Source organism: Rhinopithecus roxellana, chromosome 8 (genome assembly GCF_007565055.1).
Source record: "Rhinopithecus roxellana isolate Shanxi Qingling chromosome 8, ASM756505v1, whole genome shotgun sequence".
Taxonomy (NCBI): Eukaryota; Metazoa; Chordata; class Mammalia; order Primates; family Cercopithecidae; genus Rhinopithecus; species Rhinopithecus roxellana.
This window is the reverse complement of record NC_044556.1, coordinates 95,691,604-95,707,464: the sequence shown is the minus strand read 5'-3', so window position 1 is coordinate 95,707,464 and position 15,861 is coordinate 95,691,604. Positions and strand designations below refer to the sequence as shown.

At 39.4% G+C, this 15,861-nt stretch overlaps 1 protein-coding gene across 2 annotated transcripts in view; it reads left to right on the top strand.

Annotated features, from left to right (window-relative positions):
- Positions 1 to 7,117, top strand: part of EGLN1 (egl-9 family hypoxia inducible factor 1) — a 61,279-nt gene extending 54,162 nt beyond the window's left edge. Inside the window, exons 3-5 of one of the 2 annotated variants that reach the window (XM_030935179.1) lie at positions 103 to 239; positions 3,219 to 3,286; positions 4,396 to 7,117. In XM_030935179.1, the coding sequence (XP_030791039.1) occupies positions 103 to 239; positions 3,219 to 3,286; positions 4,396 to 4,460 (270 nt within the window). In that variant the 3' untranslated portion in view covers positions 4,461 to 7,117. The remainder of the gene's footprint in view (positions 1 to 102; positions 240 to 3,218; positions 3,287 to 4,395) is intronic. The other variant, XM_030935180.1, reaches the window with a different exon arrangement.
- The last annotated feature ends 8,744 nt before the right edge of the window (positions 7,118 to 15,861 follow it).

The window sequence follows — 15,861 nt, the reverse complement described above, 5'->3', positions numbered from 1 at the left end:
AATCCAATTAAGACATTGAAATTGTCTCTTTTTTTTTTCCCCTAAATTTAATCTTGTAGCATTTTTGGTTACTCCTACTTACAGATTTGTCTCTTTTCCTAGGTAAGTGGAGGTATACTTCGAATTTTTCCAGAAGGCAAAGCCCAGTTTGCTGACATTGAACCCAAATTTGATAGACTGCTGTTTTTCTGGTCTGACCGTCGCAACCCTCATGAAGTACAACCAGCATATGCTACAAGGTAGTATTCCTTTTCAGAAAAAATTGGTTTAGAGTGTGGTAGGACAGGAGGGAATCTGTAGAGTAAACTTGAAAGCTTTCCAATGAGTATTTTCCTGCCAGGTACTTTTCACAGTCATTTTAATGTGAATAATTGTATAAGATTTATGTTGCACAGTCATCTGAATTCAAATAATTGTATAAGACTCATTAACAGTTAGTCCTAAATGTGTCTTTCTCTGCACAGCCACTCTGAAGAAAGGGAAGCACAGGCCCTCCCATCTTTCTAGCACTCTCTCTTTGCTTTGTGCATCTCTTAACTACTATCCATTCTTTGATTTTTGTAAGAGTATTTTACTTGGGAGAGAGAAAGATCAAGAAGGAAAAGGGTTTTTTAAAAGGTGGTGAGGGACAAAAGAGAGGGACAACATAGGAAAATGGATACATAGTAGAAAAATCAGAGGTAACCAGAGAGTAGAAGTGAAGAGAAAAACAGAAGAAAGAAAAGTAGAGAACAGGTTACCATGTGTGGCAGTTAATGTTAGAAAAATGATCCTATTAGTTTTACAGATAGTGAGCATCTGTTTCATTATACTTTTTCTACAGGGTATTTGCAGCCTATTATGTTTAGTGCTTTATTTTAAATGCTTTTTTTAAAAACATTTGTCCTGACTCAAAATGCTCTGGCTGTCAAAACAAGATATTGTAGACATTATCATGAAAGTAAATATTTGTAGAAAAATAGTACCGTTTTTAAAATATTTACTTTTTATTATGGAAAGGTCTTGGAACATTCTGATAGTGAGCTCCTGGCATTCATTTGCTGTATCTGGCTTAGGAGATGCTAGGGCGGCGAGAAGAGGCACAGGCTTAGATGCTCTGGGTGGAAAGTTGGAGTTAGTAGTGATGGTCGACTTGATTATCAGCTGTGCCTTTTTTCTTCCTGCATTCTAAGATGTATTGCCTGCATCCTAATTCACGTAATGAGTAGCAAGCTAAGCAGGTTGTAGCCAGAGATGGTAAGAAATCCTGAATGGAAACCAAAGAAAGACTGTCACATCACATAATGTGCCCTTTTCAATTTAGTGGCTCTTCCCAGTGGCATCTCAGTGCCGTCTCTGCCCCCTGCTGCTTCTGTAAAGATTTTCTGACCCAGAAACTGCCTCATAGACCTTCCTTTTTATGAAATCTTGAGTGTTTGGTTGTGTCCTTTTTAGATAAATAAATAACAGACATTTGGAAATTTATAGTAAATAAATGCCAGATGACATGGAGCCTAGGTGCTACAGGAGTTAAGAGGAATGAAGGTGGTGCTACATTGGAGAGATGGGCAAGTGCGCCTTGAAGGGAGAGGCTCAGCTGGCGTAGGTGAGGAGAGGCAAGGAGTGCGGTCGTGTTAGTAAAGTTCTGGGGGAAAAGGCGTAGTTGTTCCAGTTACGGCACAGAAAATCATGTGAGGAAAAGGATTTTTGAAGTAGAATCCTATTCTGAACTTACCTAGAATGGATGATAATGCTGGAAAGTTAGAATGACATAAGGTAAGTTGTTGATCCAGATAGTAGAATTCTGATTGCTAAGTAACTAAAAGTTTAGGGCATGGGCAAAAGATACATAAAATTATGTATCTGAGCCTTTTCCGATTTCCAGGGCCACCCGAAAGTAGAAGAAGCTACATGATGAGAAAGGTTGTGGCACTCTGGAAAGAGCAGAGTCTGGTCTGGAAGTCAGGAGGCCTCCTTAGATTTCAGCTCTGTGATTCACCAGCGGTGGGGTCTGTACACCTCAGGCTCCCGGTTGTCCAAACTCCCAGACTCTTTACTTCAAAATACGTTACATGATTTTTCATTCTGTCATATTTACTGGCTCTATATCTGATCAGTGTTGCTTTTTCCCCTGTGACCACTGGCCACAATCCACAATATATTTGAACTAATTGCTATATTCTGCCTAGGAACTGGTGATTTGTAGCATACTTTCACTTTCTATAGCATTTGTACATTTTCCCCATTATTTGTATCCGAAGGTATAACTATGTCTTTTGTCGTATTTAATAAACCAGAGATGCCTCACTTATTGGTGGAATGAAATATTCTAAGTAAGTCAGATTTTCAGAAAAATGAAGTTTAGACAAAGTTTAAACACAAAACACAGTATAATTGCTTTGATAAAAATCCTTAAAACTTCTTAGTGTAATTTAACTTTGTCAAAGTTGTAATTGTAAACATCCATCATTACTCTTTGCTATAATGTAGTGATGTCCTCAGAGACTGTTGAAACTGTTAGCCTGCAATGCCTTGAGTCCTTTTATCTGTTTCTTTTCTTTTCTTTTAGTACTTGTGCTATTGATAATGTGCTTTTTCTGTAACAGCCATTCTTTTACCCTTTCATTGTCTCTCTTTTTTTTTTTTTAAGATGGAGGCTCACACTGTCGCCTAGGCTGGAGTGCAGTGGTATGATCTCGGCTCACTGCAACCTCCGCCTCCCAACTTCAAGCGATTCTCCTGCCTCAGCCTCCTGAGTAGCTGGAGCTACAGGCATGTGCCACCACGCACGGCTGATTTTTTTTTTTTTTTTTTTTTTTTTTTTTTTTAGTAGAGATGGGGTTTCACTATATTGGCCAGGTTGGTCTTGAAGTCCTGACCTCATGATGCACCCACCTCAGCCTCCCAAAGTGCTGGGATTACAGGCGTGAGCCATCGTGCCTGGCCTGTTGTCTTTTTCGGATCTGCAGTTCCCTGGCAAAAAATACGTAATTGAAATAAGTGTTAAGAAAGTCACAAAAACTCATCAACTTCAGGCATCAATTTTAGCATCCCCTGGTTCTCAGCTATACTCTTTAGCACCGAGGTTACTGTATAAATAAGCTGTTAAATTTATCCTTTTATATCATTCCAATTTAGGCATAATTTTGGCATTACAAGTTTTAATATACCATTGCAGCAAAATACCACTTTTTCCCCGCAGTGTGATCATTCTTATCCTATTCTAAATTTTCTTTTAGGTACGCAATAACTGTTTGGTATTTTGATGCAGATGAGAGAGCACGAGCTAAAGTAAAATATCTAACAGGTAAACATCATTTGGGGCCAGGATATATTGGTACAGAAATACCCTGCAATCAGGTGATGCTTTCAGGAAACTCAAGCATAGTCTTTGTTAACACCATGAATACTTACTTTTTGTTTTTTATCAGATTTCTTATTTGCCTTGTTTTTTAAGAAGACTTAAGTCATCTTCATTGTTATCTTTAACCAAAAAAATTGTCAAAGGATGCGGAAAATTTGAGGCAAAGAAGTCTGAGTAAATTATTCAAATACAAACTGAGTTTTCTGTGATTATCCTTTTCAGTTAAAGGCCACTTAACTCTAGGTAACGGCCATCTGGTTTCCTCTCATTCACTCCTTAAATTAATACCCTTTCCTTTTCAAATGTATGTGCTCTAAACAGTACTCTAGGTCTTCCATGTTAAATGTAGACATGAAGAAAATTAATACAAAGAAGATGAATTGAAATGCCAAAATCAGTAAGTGACACAGACATGTAGATTCCCTATCTGCTAATGGTGTACATAGGTCAGTCAGCACTCCTGTACGGAACCTGAAGATCCTTCAATTATGCCAGTTCCCCTTCTCTTCCACTTATGGACTGCCTCTTCAAGAGCAGGGGGTCTGTTTCCCATCTGATGGACCACCTACCTTCTTTTCTTTAACTCTACTTTCTATCTCCAAAAATCCACTGAGTATTCACATTACTGATTAGCTATGTCTTCCAGAGCCATTGGTAATCGCACGTCAACCTTACATAAAAATGGAATATTCATGCATTTTCTATGTATTTTTAAAGCCATTATTTGTGGCAGAAGCTCATTAGTGTGCTTTCAGAGACACTGAACACTGAACACTCTGTTGAAGAAATTCAAATGGCTTTTAAAATAAAAAGACAAAATCATTATCTCTCTGTAGAGGATAGTTTTATCCTTGAAGGTTTACTATTCGAAACCTCATGACAATAAAATGCTGAGGGAAGTTTTTGAAAGTACAAATGTGATAGTTTTCAGATGATGTTTGCAAAGTTGAAATATTGTGCATACTATTAGGAATTCAGTGGAATGCAGTAGCAGAAGCTCTCTGGTGCTTAGCGAATGAATGAATTTTTTTTTTTTTTTTTTTGCCTTGCAGGTGAAAAAGGTGTGAGGGTTGAACTCAATAAACCTTCAGATTCAGTCGGTAAAGACGTCTTCTAGAGCCTTTGATCCAGCAATACCCCACTTCACCTACAATAATTGTTGACGCTATTTGTTAACTTGTGAATAAGAATAAATGGGATAAAGAAAAATAGACAACCAGTTCGCATTTTAATAAGGAAACAGAAACAACTTTTTGTGTTGCATCAAACAGAAGATTTTGACTGCTGTGACTTTGTACTGCATGATCAACTTGGAATCTGTGATTGCTTACAGGAAGAAGATAAGCTACTAATTGAAAATGGTTTTTACGTCTGGATATGAAATAAGTGCCCTGTGTAGAATTTTTTTCATTCTTATATTTTGCCAGATCTGTTACCTAGCTGAGTTCATTTCATCTCTCCCTTTTGTATATCAAGTTTGAATTTGGGATAATTTTTCTATATTAGGTACAATTTATCTAAACTGAATTGAGAAAAAATTACAGTATTATTCCTCAAAATAACTTCAATCTATTTTTGTAAACCTCTTCATACTATTAAATTTTGCCCCTAAAAGACCTCTTAATAATGATTGTTGCCAGTGACTGATGATTAATTTTATTTTACTTAAAATAAGAAAAGGAGCACTTTAATTACAACTGAAAAATCAGATTGTTTTGTAGTCCTTCCTATCTTACACTAATTTGAACTCTTCAAGATTGCTGCTTTTTTTGACATTGTCAGTAATGAAACCTAATTGTAAAACAGTTGCCATTTACTACCAATAACTTTTAGTTAATGTTTTATGAGGAAAAAGACACAATAAGAAGAGTTTAATTTTTTTTTTCTTTGTTTTTTGAGACAGTCTTGCTCTGTTACCCGGGCTGGAGTGCAGTGGTGCATTCTCGGCTCACTGCAACCTCCGCCTCCCAAGTTCAAGCAATCCTCCCATCTCAGCCTCCCAACTAGCTGGGACTACAGGCACACACCACCATGCCTGACTAATTTTTGTATTTTTAGTAGAGACGGGGTTTTGCCATGTTGCCTAGGCTGGGGTTTAAGTTAAATTTTTTAAAAAACTAAAGTGACTGGCACTAAGTGAACTTGAGATTATCCTCAGCTTCAAGTTCCTAAGATAAGGGCTTTCATAAGCTTTCAGGTATATGTATCCTGTAGATGTAGACAATAATGTCCCATTTCTAAGTCTTTTCCTTTTGCTTCTCCTTAAATTGATCGTACTTCCAAATTTGCTTACTTTTTTTCCTAATGCTGTGATCTATCTGATCTGCAGACAAGAACCTTGTCTCTGTTGAAGAGCATCAAGGGGAGATTATGTACACATTGAAACCGAAGTGTGTTGTTACCGACTTAATGTGCAGTAACTCCTCACATATCTGTTAAGGCATTTCCCAGATGTGATGCCAGCCTTCTTACCTGTACTGAAAGATGTTTAGCTTAGAAAAAACAAAACAGGTGCAAAATCAGATAATTTTATTTTGTTTCATGGGTTTTATTTACTTTTTAAACAACGAAGGAATATTAGAAAATCACACAAGGCCTCCCAGACTTGTTATTTAAAGAATGCATTGGGACGGATGGCTTAGACTTCACTTTCCTAGGCTTTTTAGCAAAACCTAAAGGGTGGTATCCATATTTTGCATGAATTATGGGTGTAAGACCTTGCCCGCTTAGGTTTTCTATCTCTGTCCTTGATCTTCTTTGCCAAAATGTGAGTATACAGAAATTTTCTGTATATTTCAACTGTTTTTAGCATCTGTATAGTTTGTATTCAGTTAGAGACCTTTTCTATGGGAAGCTCAGTAATTTTTATTGAAAGATTGCCGTTGCTATTCATGTAAAACATGAAAAAAAATTGGGTAGCGAGGCCAACAGTGTGGACTTAGGGTGGGATTGAATGTTCAGTATAGTGACCTCACTTAGGAGAATTTGCAGGAGAAAGTGAGGGTTTCTTGTTGTTTTTTCCTCGCCCATATTCAGTTTTGTTCTACTTCTTCCCCTTCCTTCCAGATGATAACATCACTTCTCTACAGTAAGTGCCTCTGCCAGCCCAACCCGGGAGCGCAAGTTGTCTTTGCCATCTGGTCTATAGTACAGTGCGCGGCGTTAGGCCACAACTCAAAAGCATTATCTTTTTTAGGGTTAGTAGAAATTGTTTTATGTTGATGGGAGGTTTGTTTGATTATCAAGATGTACAGCCACAGCCTTTTAATTTGGGAGCCCCTGTTGTCATTCAAATGTGTACCTCTACAGTTGTAAAAAGTATCAGATTCTACTATCTGTGGGTTGTGCTTGCCAGACAGGTCTTAAATTGTATATTTTTTGGAAAAGTTTATATACTCTCTTGGAAATCATTGTGAAAAGATCAGGAAATCAGGATAGCCATTTCTTTAATATCCATTCATTTCATGTTAGTGGGACTATTAACTTGTCACCAAGCAGGACTCTCTTTCAAACAAAATTTAAAACTGTTTGTGGCCTATATGTGTTTAATCCTGGTTAAAGATAAAGCTTCATAATGCTGTTTTTATTCAACACATTAACCAGCTGTAAAACACAGACCTTTATCAATAGTAGGCAAAGATTTTCAGGATTTATATGCAGATAGACTATACAGTCATGTAATTTGAAAAGCAGTGTTTCATTATGAAAGAGCTCTCAAGTTGCTTGTAAAGCTAATCTAATTAAAAAGATGTATAAATGTTCTTGAAAACATTATGGTGGTTATTTCCAGCTGTCTTTGTTTTTTAATCCTTTATCATACATTGGCTTTCCAAATGATCCCTTTCATCAGATAAAGCTTTTCTGGCTTAGTGCAGGACATTTGGTGTAACTTTCTATAAATGATAATGAAGGAAAGAGAACAGTAAACATAGGAGTTCAACAATTTTAGAAACATCCCTGGGGTCATTGGACTGTGTGTGGGATCCATGAATTCTGTTTGGATTCTCAGCACTTGAATTCTTGCCCTTTTAATAGGACTTTTACAATTATTTTAACATTCATAGCTGTTGACAGATCTGTATCACCCCTCTGCTGCAAAAGGAAGTGGGGTTAGGCACTTATCTCTAATTGTCATAGATGTACCATTGTGTATATGCAAAAAAGTTTAACTTGTGTAGTCATACACTAAAATATGAGAGCTCTTATGAAGGTGAGATCAAAATACATGTTTATACATCTGTTATTAAAAAAAAAATTTCCCATGGTGTTATTTTCCAGCCTTAGAACATTTGGGAATTGCACTGAAATATAGCTGGGTGGATTGAAGGAAAGGGCAAATGAGTTTGAGATGAAGTTTGAGAAGTGCTTTTTGTATATAAAAAAAGCCTTAGGTCTCATACACCTTAAACAGTTGTATGAGACCTAAATGAAATACAGTGTGCAAAGTACCTTACAATGCATGGAACAAAGTAGGCCTTCAACGAGGATTATTCCCCTTTCCTTTAACAATATGATAGCATAATTGCAGAGAGAGAAAATTGGGTTAATGAACTTTGAATAGCTAACGGTTTTATCAGTTGTAAATGTGAATCATGTGGAAGCAGGAGTGTTGTTTTTATTAATGACAGGTCTTACTTTATAGCTTAGATTTAAATTAAATTACTGGTGCAAGGCACTGCGTCAGATTATTTTCCCAAAGTGCATGTGATCCAAGAAAGAGAGCTGTGCTTGGGTATGAACTGCAATGATACATATTTATGTCATATCTAATAACATAATTGTATGTTGGATTTTTTCAGTTTATAAATATTCAGAAGTAACTATCTAGTCTCCATTGCTTCAAAGATAATTGTTTAGACTTCTCAGGTCATGAATTTATCCCCCAGATTCTGTTTTTGGTTTGAATTTTATCTGAACCATGGCGATGCACAAGTACGTACCATGGAACCAGTGAGATGTGTGCAGGGCATGGCCTCGTGAGCTGGAAATAGTTTCATAAGTAGAACACACTAAATGTAAGCCACTTCACAAGATAGGGAGAGCCTAAACAGCTGCGAGTAACTGAAGCTCTTTTTATTAAATAATTACTAAACAATCGTCAAAAATTATTGATAGTTTTTGCTCTGAACAAGATATCCTTGGGGTCAAAAAGTTACTGGATAAGGTCTTTACTTCATTGAGATTAGGATGTTTTCTGCCAAAATTATTCCAAATGTCTTCTACAAAATACCTTTATACTTTTTTTTCCTAGTACATGCAAAATGTAGGCAAAGCAAATTTTGTCTCCATTTATAATTGAAACAGGATCAGAGAAGTGACTTGCTCACAGTCACAAAGCTTGTAAATGGTAGAGAGCCAGGAATTGAGCGTGGGCTTTCCTTTTCTTGTTTAATTTTGTTCAAGTGGCTAAATCAACTTGTCTGTGGTTAAGAAAAACAGTAGTCCCAGTTGGTCATGGTGGCTCAGCCTGTAATCCCAGCACTTTGGGAGGCCAAGGCAGGCAGATCACTGAGGCAGGAGTTCGAGACCGGCCTGGCCAACATGGTGAAACATTGTCTCTACCAAAAATACAAAAATTAGCCTAGTGTGGTGACACACACCTATAGTTCCAGCTACTCAGGAGGCTGAGGCAGGAGAATCACTTGAACCTGGGAGGCAGAGGTTGCAGTGAGTCTGTGCCACTGCACTCTAGCCTGGGCAACAGAACGAGACTGTGTCTCAAAAAAAAAAAAAAAAAAAAAAAAACTGCCTTAATTCTTAATTCTTAATTTAAAAAAATTAAAAAACAGTAGTCCCTCACCTTCTTCCCCTGAGAAAACAAGTTTGAACTGTTTTAAATGATTCTTTGGATATCTCCCCGCCCAGTAGTTTAGATAATATAATTGCATTGCTGCATCTTGATTTTTCTCAAGTGTTACGCATTTTCTCCTAACTTCTCCACATGGCAGCTGTCTCTCCAAGGTTCCTCCATCTCTACCACACATAGGCAAGCAGACATCTATCTCCCCTGGTCTTCTGTTATTATGCTGTAACCGAGATCAGGTTTGTGTTCCTGTTATGGCTGTGCTAGTCAAAGCTGAGACATACAGTAAAATCATGTTGACTTTACTTTCTTCCACAACTTACTTTTTCCCTTAATGTCTTCATTTTTTGTTTGTTCCCTGTGACTTCTAACTTGCGTCCATCTGAACTGGTTGCCCTTACCGCCTGGGGCACAGCTGTCTTTCTTGGGTCTCCCTTCACCTGTGTTCTAGAGATTCCCTTCACCACTCTGTTTCCTGGATCTCATGTCTTCATCTTCCTTGATTTACTGAATGGAGCATGCCCTCTAATACTTCCTGTAGAAATGCATGGATGATAAATTTTCTGAGACCAGTATCTTTGTTTTACCACTACATTTCATTGGTAACTTTGGAAATCGTGTTCCAGAATTTTGAAAGAATTGCCTCACTGCTTCTAGGTTCCTGTGTGTGGATACTGAGAAATCTGAAGCCATTCTTATTTCCGATTCTTTCTGTGTAATCTTTCTTTGTGGAAGCTCATAGACTATTCTTATCCCAGGGCTCCGTAGTTTTATAGTGTGCTTTAATGTGTGCCAGTTGTCAACCTCTGTGCTAGGAATGCAGACTGTAAAATCACACCCCACCAGTTTGGGACATTTGAAACATTTTCTTCCTCCATTCTCTGTTCTTTCTGGCACTCCTTTGTCCAGGCAGGACCTTTACTGGTTTGAACCCATTATTTTCTCCTCTAGTTACTGTGTATCTTCGTCTTGACTTTGGGTACATCTGTTTTCCCATTCTTCTGATGAGGATATGATGTCTGCTATCACGTTTCTAAATTTCAGGAACTCTTTTTTTGTTCTCCAATTTTAAAGTACGTAATCTCTTAATTAATACAGTATTTAACATTTTTTTCTGTTTCAATTTTTGTCTTTCATGCTGAAAATTTTCCTTAAATGTCTGGTACTTCTTGCTTGTGTGTTTACATTTAAGAGGAAGGTACTGGAGCTTCTGGTTTTCCAAGGAATATTGGGTGCTTCCTAAATCTAAAGCTCTATCGTCGTCTTCCAAAAACCATAAAGACAAAAGACAGCCGTCACTCATAATCTGTGCCTACAGCATATCTATGAGACAGAAAAAAAATTCAACTTTGTCCTTTTTTTTTGAGACAGGGTCTTGCTCTGTCACCCAGGCTGGAGTGCAGTGAAATGATCAGGGCTCCCTGCAGCCTTGACTTCCCAGGCTCAAGTGGTCTTCCCACCTCAGCCTCCTGAGTAGCTAGGACCACAGGCACATGTCATGCCTGGGTAATTTTTTTTATTTTTTTGTCCCTCTATGTTGCCCAGGCTGGTCTTGAACTCCTGGGCTTAAACGATCCTGCCCCCCTCGGTTTCCCAAAGTTGCTAGGATTACAGGATTGAGCCATCACGCTTGGCCAAAAAGCTTCACCTTATGTGGAGGCAGAGAAAAGCACATCTGACACTAGAGCCAGCATCAGAACCCTCGTGAGGGCTGAGAGTCAGGTGGAAACTAGAGGGTAAAGATGGGGCAGCAGGGGCCTAGAGTGGCAGTAGAAAGGAAAAAAACAGGCCAGGTGTGGTGGCTGGCACCTGTAATGCCAGCACTTAACTGGTGGCATTTAACTTATCAACAGAACGTTCTTGAATCAAGGAACTCAGCCACACAAAACCCTTGCCCCTGCCTACAGAGAACCAACTGGTTTTGCAAGACAAGGAAAATAAAACCTTTTAAAATGAGCAGAAAACAGAAGATAACATCCATAAAAACTACCTGAAGAAAAAAGTGAGAATTAATTTACAGCTGATGAAAATTCTCAACCATAGGCAGAAGAAAACTACCAATATCTAGTCTGAATTAAACAGGCCTTTGCAGAAATAAAAATTAACATGTGAAGTTAGAAATTTAAATCTCAAAAGGAAAATGGACCAAAGAGGGAAAAATCACTGATGAAGCTGCAAAAAATTGAAGTAACTCAGCAAAGGAAAAAGATGAACTAACTCAATTTAAGCTACAAGGTGACCAACTGGAAATACAATGAAGGGCACTGAAAAAAAGGTAGGGAAGCAGCTGAGAACAGAACAGTTACGAAGGGTTAGAAAGTAGGACACACACACGTGCTCCCTTGTGGTGTAGTTGCACAATAAAATGCCATACATCAGTGAGACCAGACGATATACAAACCCAACAATTCGAACGACTCGTGGAGAAGCTGGACTCCAGCCTCTGCACATGGATCGCATGAAGGTGGCTGTTTGAATATTTGGTGTTTAGAAAACAACAAACATATGTGGGTCCATATAAAAATAAAGCCACTTAGACGTGTGTAGATACGTATATGTATACATACACACACACACACACATATATTTTAATTTTAATTTTTTTTTTTTAATTTTTGAGACAGTCTCGCTCTGTCGCCCAGGCTGGAGTGCAGTGGCGCGATCTCGGCTCACTGCAACCTCTACCTCCTAGGTTAAAACAATTCTCGTGCCTCAACCACCCGACTACCTGGGATTACAGATGCACACCACCACACCTGACTCATTTTTGTATTTTTCGTAGAGACAGGGTTTCACCATGTTGCCCAGACTGGTCTCAAACTCCTGGCCTCAAGGGACTCACCCACCTCGGCCTTCCGAAGACCTGGGATTACAGGCATGTGCCACCATGTCCAGCCAATATTTACCTATTGAATTATTTTAAAGGCGTACAAATACATAGAATGAGTCCTATGAGGAATCTTTTGTTTTAAAAAAAAGGTACTCTCCCAGCTTTCATGCAAATCCAGGTTATATATTTAGTTTACCACAAATGCTTACAACCTGGAAATGATCTGGGTCTCAAGAGTGTTCTAGCTTGAAAATATGCCTATAACTTTGATTCTTCAGAAGTCTAGAGAAGAATCGGTGTTCATTAAGGTGTTTATTTGCAGAGGCGTATAACCATGGAACATGAGAATACCTAGCCCTGACATGCACTTAACATCAAAAACTCCCTGTTTGCTCTTTCAGACCTCTCAGGTAGAGGCAAACACATAGTTCAGAGTACTATAAGAAACAGTGCAGAAGTACAGGTCTTGCCTTCTAGAAGATACCCTGTTAAGCATGATCTTGTTTTGCCGTATCTGGGTACCGGTTTCTTTCTTGCAGGAGACTACTATGTTACATGTTCAGAGTGAAAGATGAAATGCTTGAAAACAGGTTTAGGGAGACTAAAGTGTTCTGTAGATCAGTCTTTGTTTGAACAAGCACACATTCTTGGCCTGCTGTGTCCCCTCAAAGAACTTGAGATCCTAACCTGTTCTTTCCTATCTATGAATCAACTGGTAATTAGTATTCCAGATCTCGGCAAGTTTCTTTTTTTTTTTTTTTTTATAATTCATATATTTTATTTATTTTTATTTTTTTATTATTATACTTTAAGTTCTAGGGTACGTGTGCATAACGTGCAGGTTTAGTTTCAGCAAGTTTCTTTTATCCACTTGACTTGGCTCAAGTCTCCAGTTTTTTCCTAGAAGTTTGGCTTACCAAGAGCACCACCTAGTGTTCAGGAAACAAGATGGTAAATCTTGGTAAATTGAGCACCAGTACTGAAGAAAGCAAATGGCACCTTGCTTCTGTACTACAGTTCAGAGTCATTTAAGATTCTACTCTTCATTTCGAAAGATATGTAATGATGAAATATGTAATCATATAACTTCTAACATTATAATGGGATACTAGGAAAAATCCAGAGCTAATCTGCACATTGCATTCTTTTCTAATTTGAACTCCTTAGTCACTTTAATTTATAATTGTCATATGAAGAGTTTCACTTAATTTGGTGAATATGCTGATAGTCAACAACTACAACAAATTGCTAAAAAGTCCGCAGTAGCCTCAAGGACAAAAAAAAAAAAAAAAAAAATTGAGACAAAGAATAAAAGGAAACCATTGCTCATGATTAATGCAATACCAGGACAAAAAAATTAAAATACAACATAAAAAGAGCTAAGACACCGCACGCACTCAGAAAGGGTCCTGGCTAGGCGCTAGTTTTGCAGGAAGGTGTATCAGTTCTTTCACTTTGACATTCTTATTTTAAAGTCCTGAAAGCTTTTTAAAAAAGCATAATCTCAGAGCTATCAGACAATGGGACAGTGTGAAGTTTTTGTCATGGTATTTTCCTTTCCACTGTAGAATTTCCAGTTAGGATATGCATATGCATATTCATAGTCTACAAAAGCAAAATAAAATTTTTTTTCTTTTTTTGAGACGGAGTCTCACTCTGTCACCAGGCTGGAGTGCAGTGGTGCGATCTTGGCTCACTGCAACCTCCGCCTCCTGGGTTCAAGCAATTCTCCTGCCTTAGCCTCCTGAGTAGCTAATTTTTGTATTTTTAGTAGAGATAGGGTTTCACCATGTGGGCCAGGATGGTCTCAATGTCTTGACCTCGTGATCCGCCCGCCTTGGCCTCCTAAAGTGCTAGGATTACAGACGTGAACCACTGCACCCGGCTTTTTTTTTTTTTTTTTTTTTTTGAGACAGTCTCAGTCTGTCACCTAGGTTGGAGTGCAGTGGTACAATCTCAGCTCACTGCAACGTCCGCCTCCCAGGTTCAAGTGATTCTCCTGCATCAGCCTCCTGAGTAGCTGGGATTACAGGTGCACACCACCACACCTGGCTAATTTTTGTACTTTTAGTAAAGACGGGGTTTCATCATATTGGCCATGCTGGTCTCGAACTCCTGATCTCAGGTGATCCACCCACCTCAGCCTCCCAAAGTACTGGTATTACAGGCGTGAGCCACCATGCCCAGCACAATTTTTTTTTCTTTTTTTTTTTGAGAAGGAGTTTTGCTCTGTCGCCCAGGCTGGAGTCGGCTCACTGTAAGCTCCGCCTCCCAGGTTCACGCCATTCTCCTGGCTCAGCCTCCAGAGTAGCTGGGACTACAGGCGCCCGCCACCACGCCCGGCTAATTTTTTGTATTTTTTTAGTAGAGACGGGGTTTCACCGTGTTAGCGATGATGGTCTCGATCTCCTGACCTCGTGATCCGCCCGTCTCGGCCTCCCAAAGTGCTGGGATTACAGGCTTGAGCCACCGCGCCCGGCCTCTTTTTCTTTTTCTTTTTTTTTTTTTTTGAGACAGTTTCAGTCACCCTTTTTGCCCAGGCTGGAGAGAAATGGCGTGATCTCAGCTCACCGCAACCTCTGCCTCCTAGGTTCAAGCGATTCTCCTCAGTCTCCCAAGTAGCTGGGATTACAGGTACCTGCCACCACGCCCAGCTAATTTTTTGTATTTTTAATAGAGACGGGATTTCACCATGTTGGACAGGATGGCTTCAATCTTTTGACCTGGTGATCCGCCTGCCTCAGCCTTCCAGAGTGCTGGGATTACAGGCGTGAGCCACTGCGCCCGGCCACCCAGCAAAATTTTCTAAAGTAAAAATTATTTTGGCTAGGTAACATATGACACTGACTTTAAGAAACACTGTTTCGGCAGGGCACGGTGGCTCACACCTGTAATCCCAGCACTTTGGGAGGCAGAGGCGAGCAAATCACTTGAGGTTAGGAGTTCGAGACCAGTCTGACCAACAAGGTGAAACCCCCGTCTCTACTAAAAATACAAAAATTAGCCACATTTGGTGGTGCTTGCCTTTAATCCCAGCTACTTGTGAGGCTGAGGCAGGAGAGTTGCTTGAACCCGGGAGGCTGAGATTGCAGTGAGCCGAGACTGCGCCACTGCACTCCAGCCTGGGCAACAGAGCGAGGCGCCATCTCAATAAACAAAACAAAAACCCAAAACCCACCATTTTATAAAAACAGAATCTAGACCCCATGTCCCCACAGTAGGGGGATGGCATTGAAGGACTCAGCCAGAATTACCAGCTCTGCTTTGAAGGTGGGAAGTTAACAGGAAAAATCGAAACAGAAAGGAAACTACGGCTCTATTATGAATGACAGATTTGGGGGAATATCAGAATTCTTAGGGTGCAAATTTTCTCAAGTGTTTAACAGATGTAGTAAGGCTTAATTTCAAATTGAGTTCCATTTTCTCAACTGATGTATTTCCATCATTCCCTAGAACCTGACACCAACTCCTGACTTTACTACCTGTTTCTCAAACAACTGTCTCTTCCTCTCCATCCCTGCCACTACCCTTCCCCCCTTATCTATGCTGTCCCCAGAAAAATCCATCGGAAACACTTCTCAACATGTCCTCGACCGGCTTATAAGCCTTTCCAAGTCCCACCTGAATTAAGAGATGCTTATCAGCAGGTGTCACACAAACCAGACGTAAAGTGAGGAATATAAGGTCCCTGGCCTCAAACTTGTACTACTTGGCTAGATCTGTCCTTTCTGCCATCTCTCCTTCGGCCATTCTGCCCCTCACATTTTACTCTATTCACTTGGAATAGCATACAGTTCCCTCGGGACGTGGCTTTGTGCTCCTTCTTCCCTTTGAAAGGTGCTTCCCCACCCTTCCTTAAGTGGGCTAACTCGACTCACTCTACAC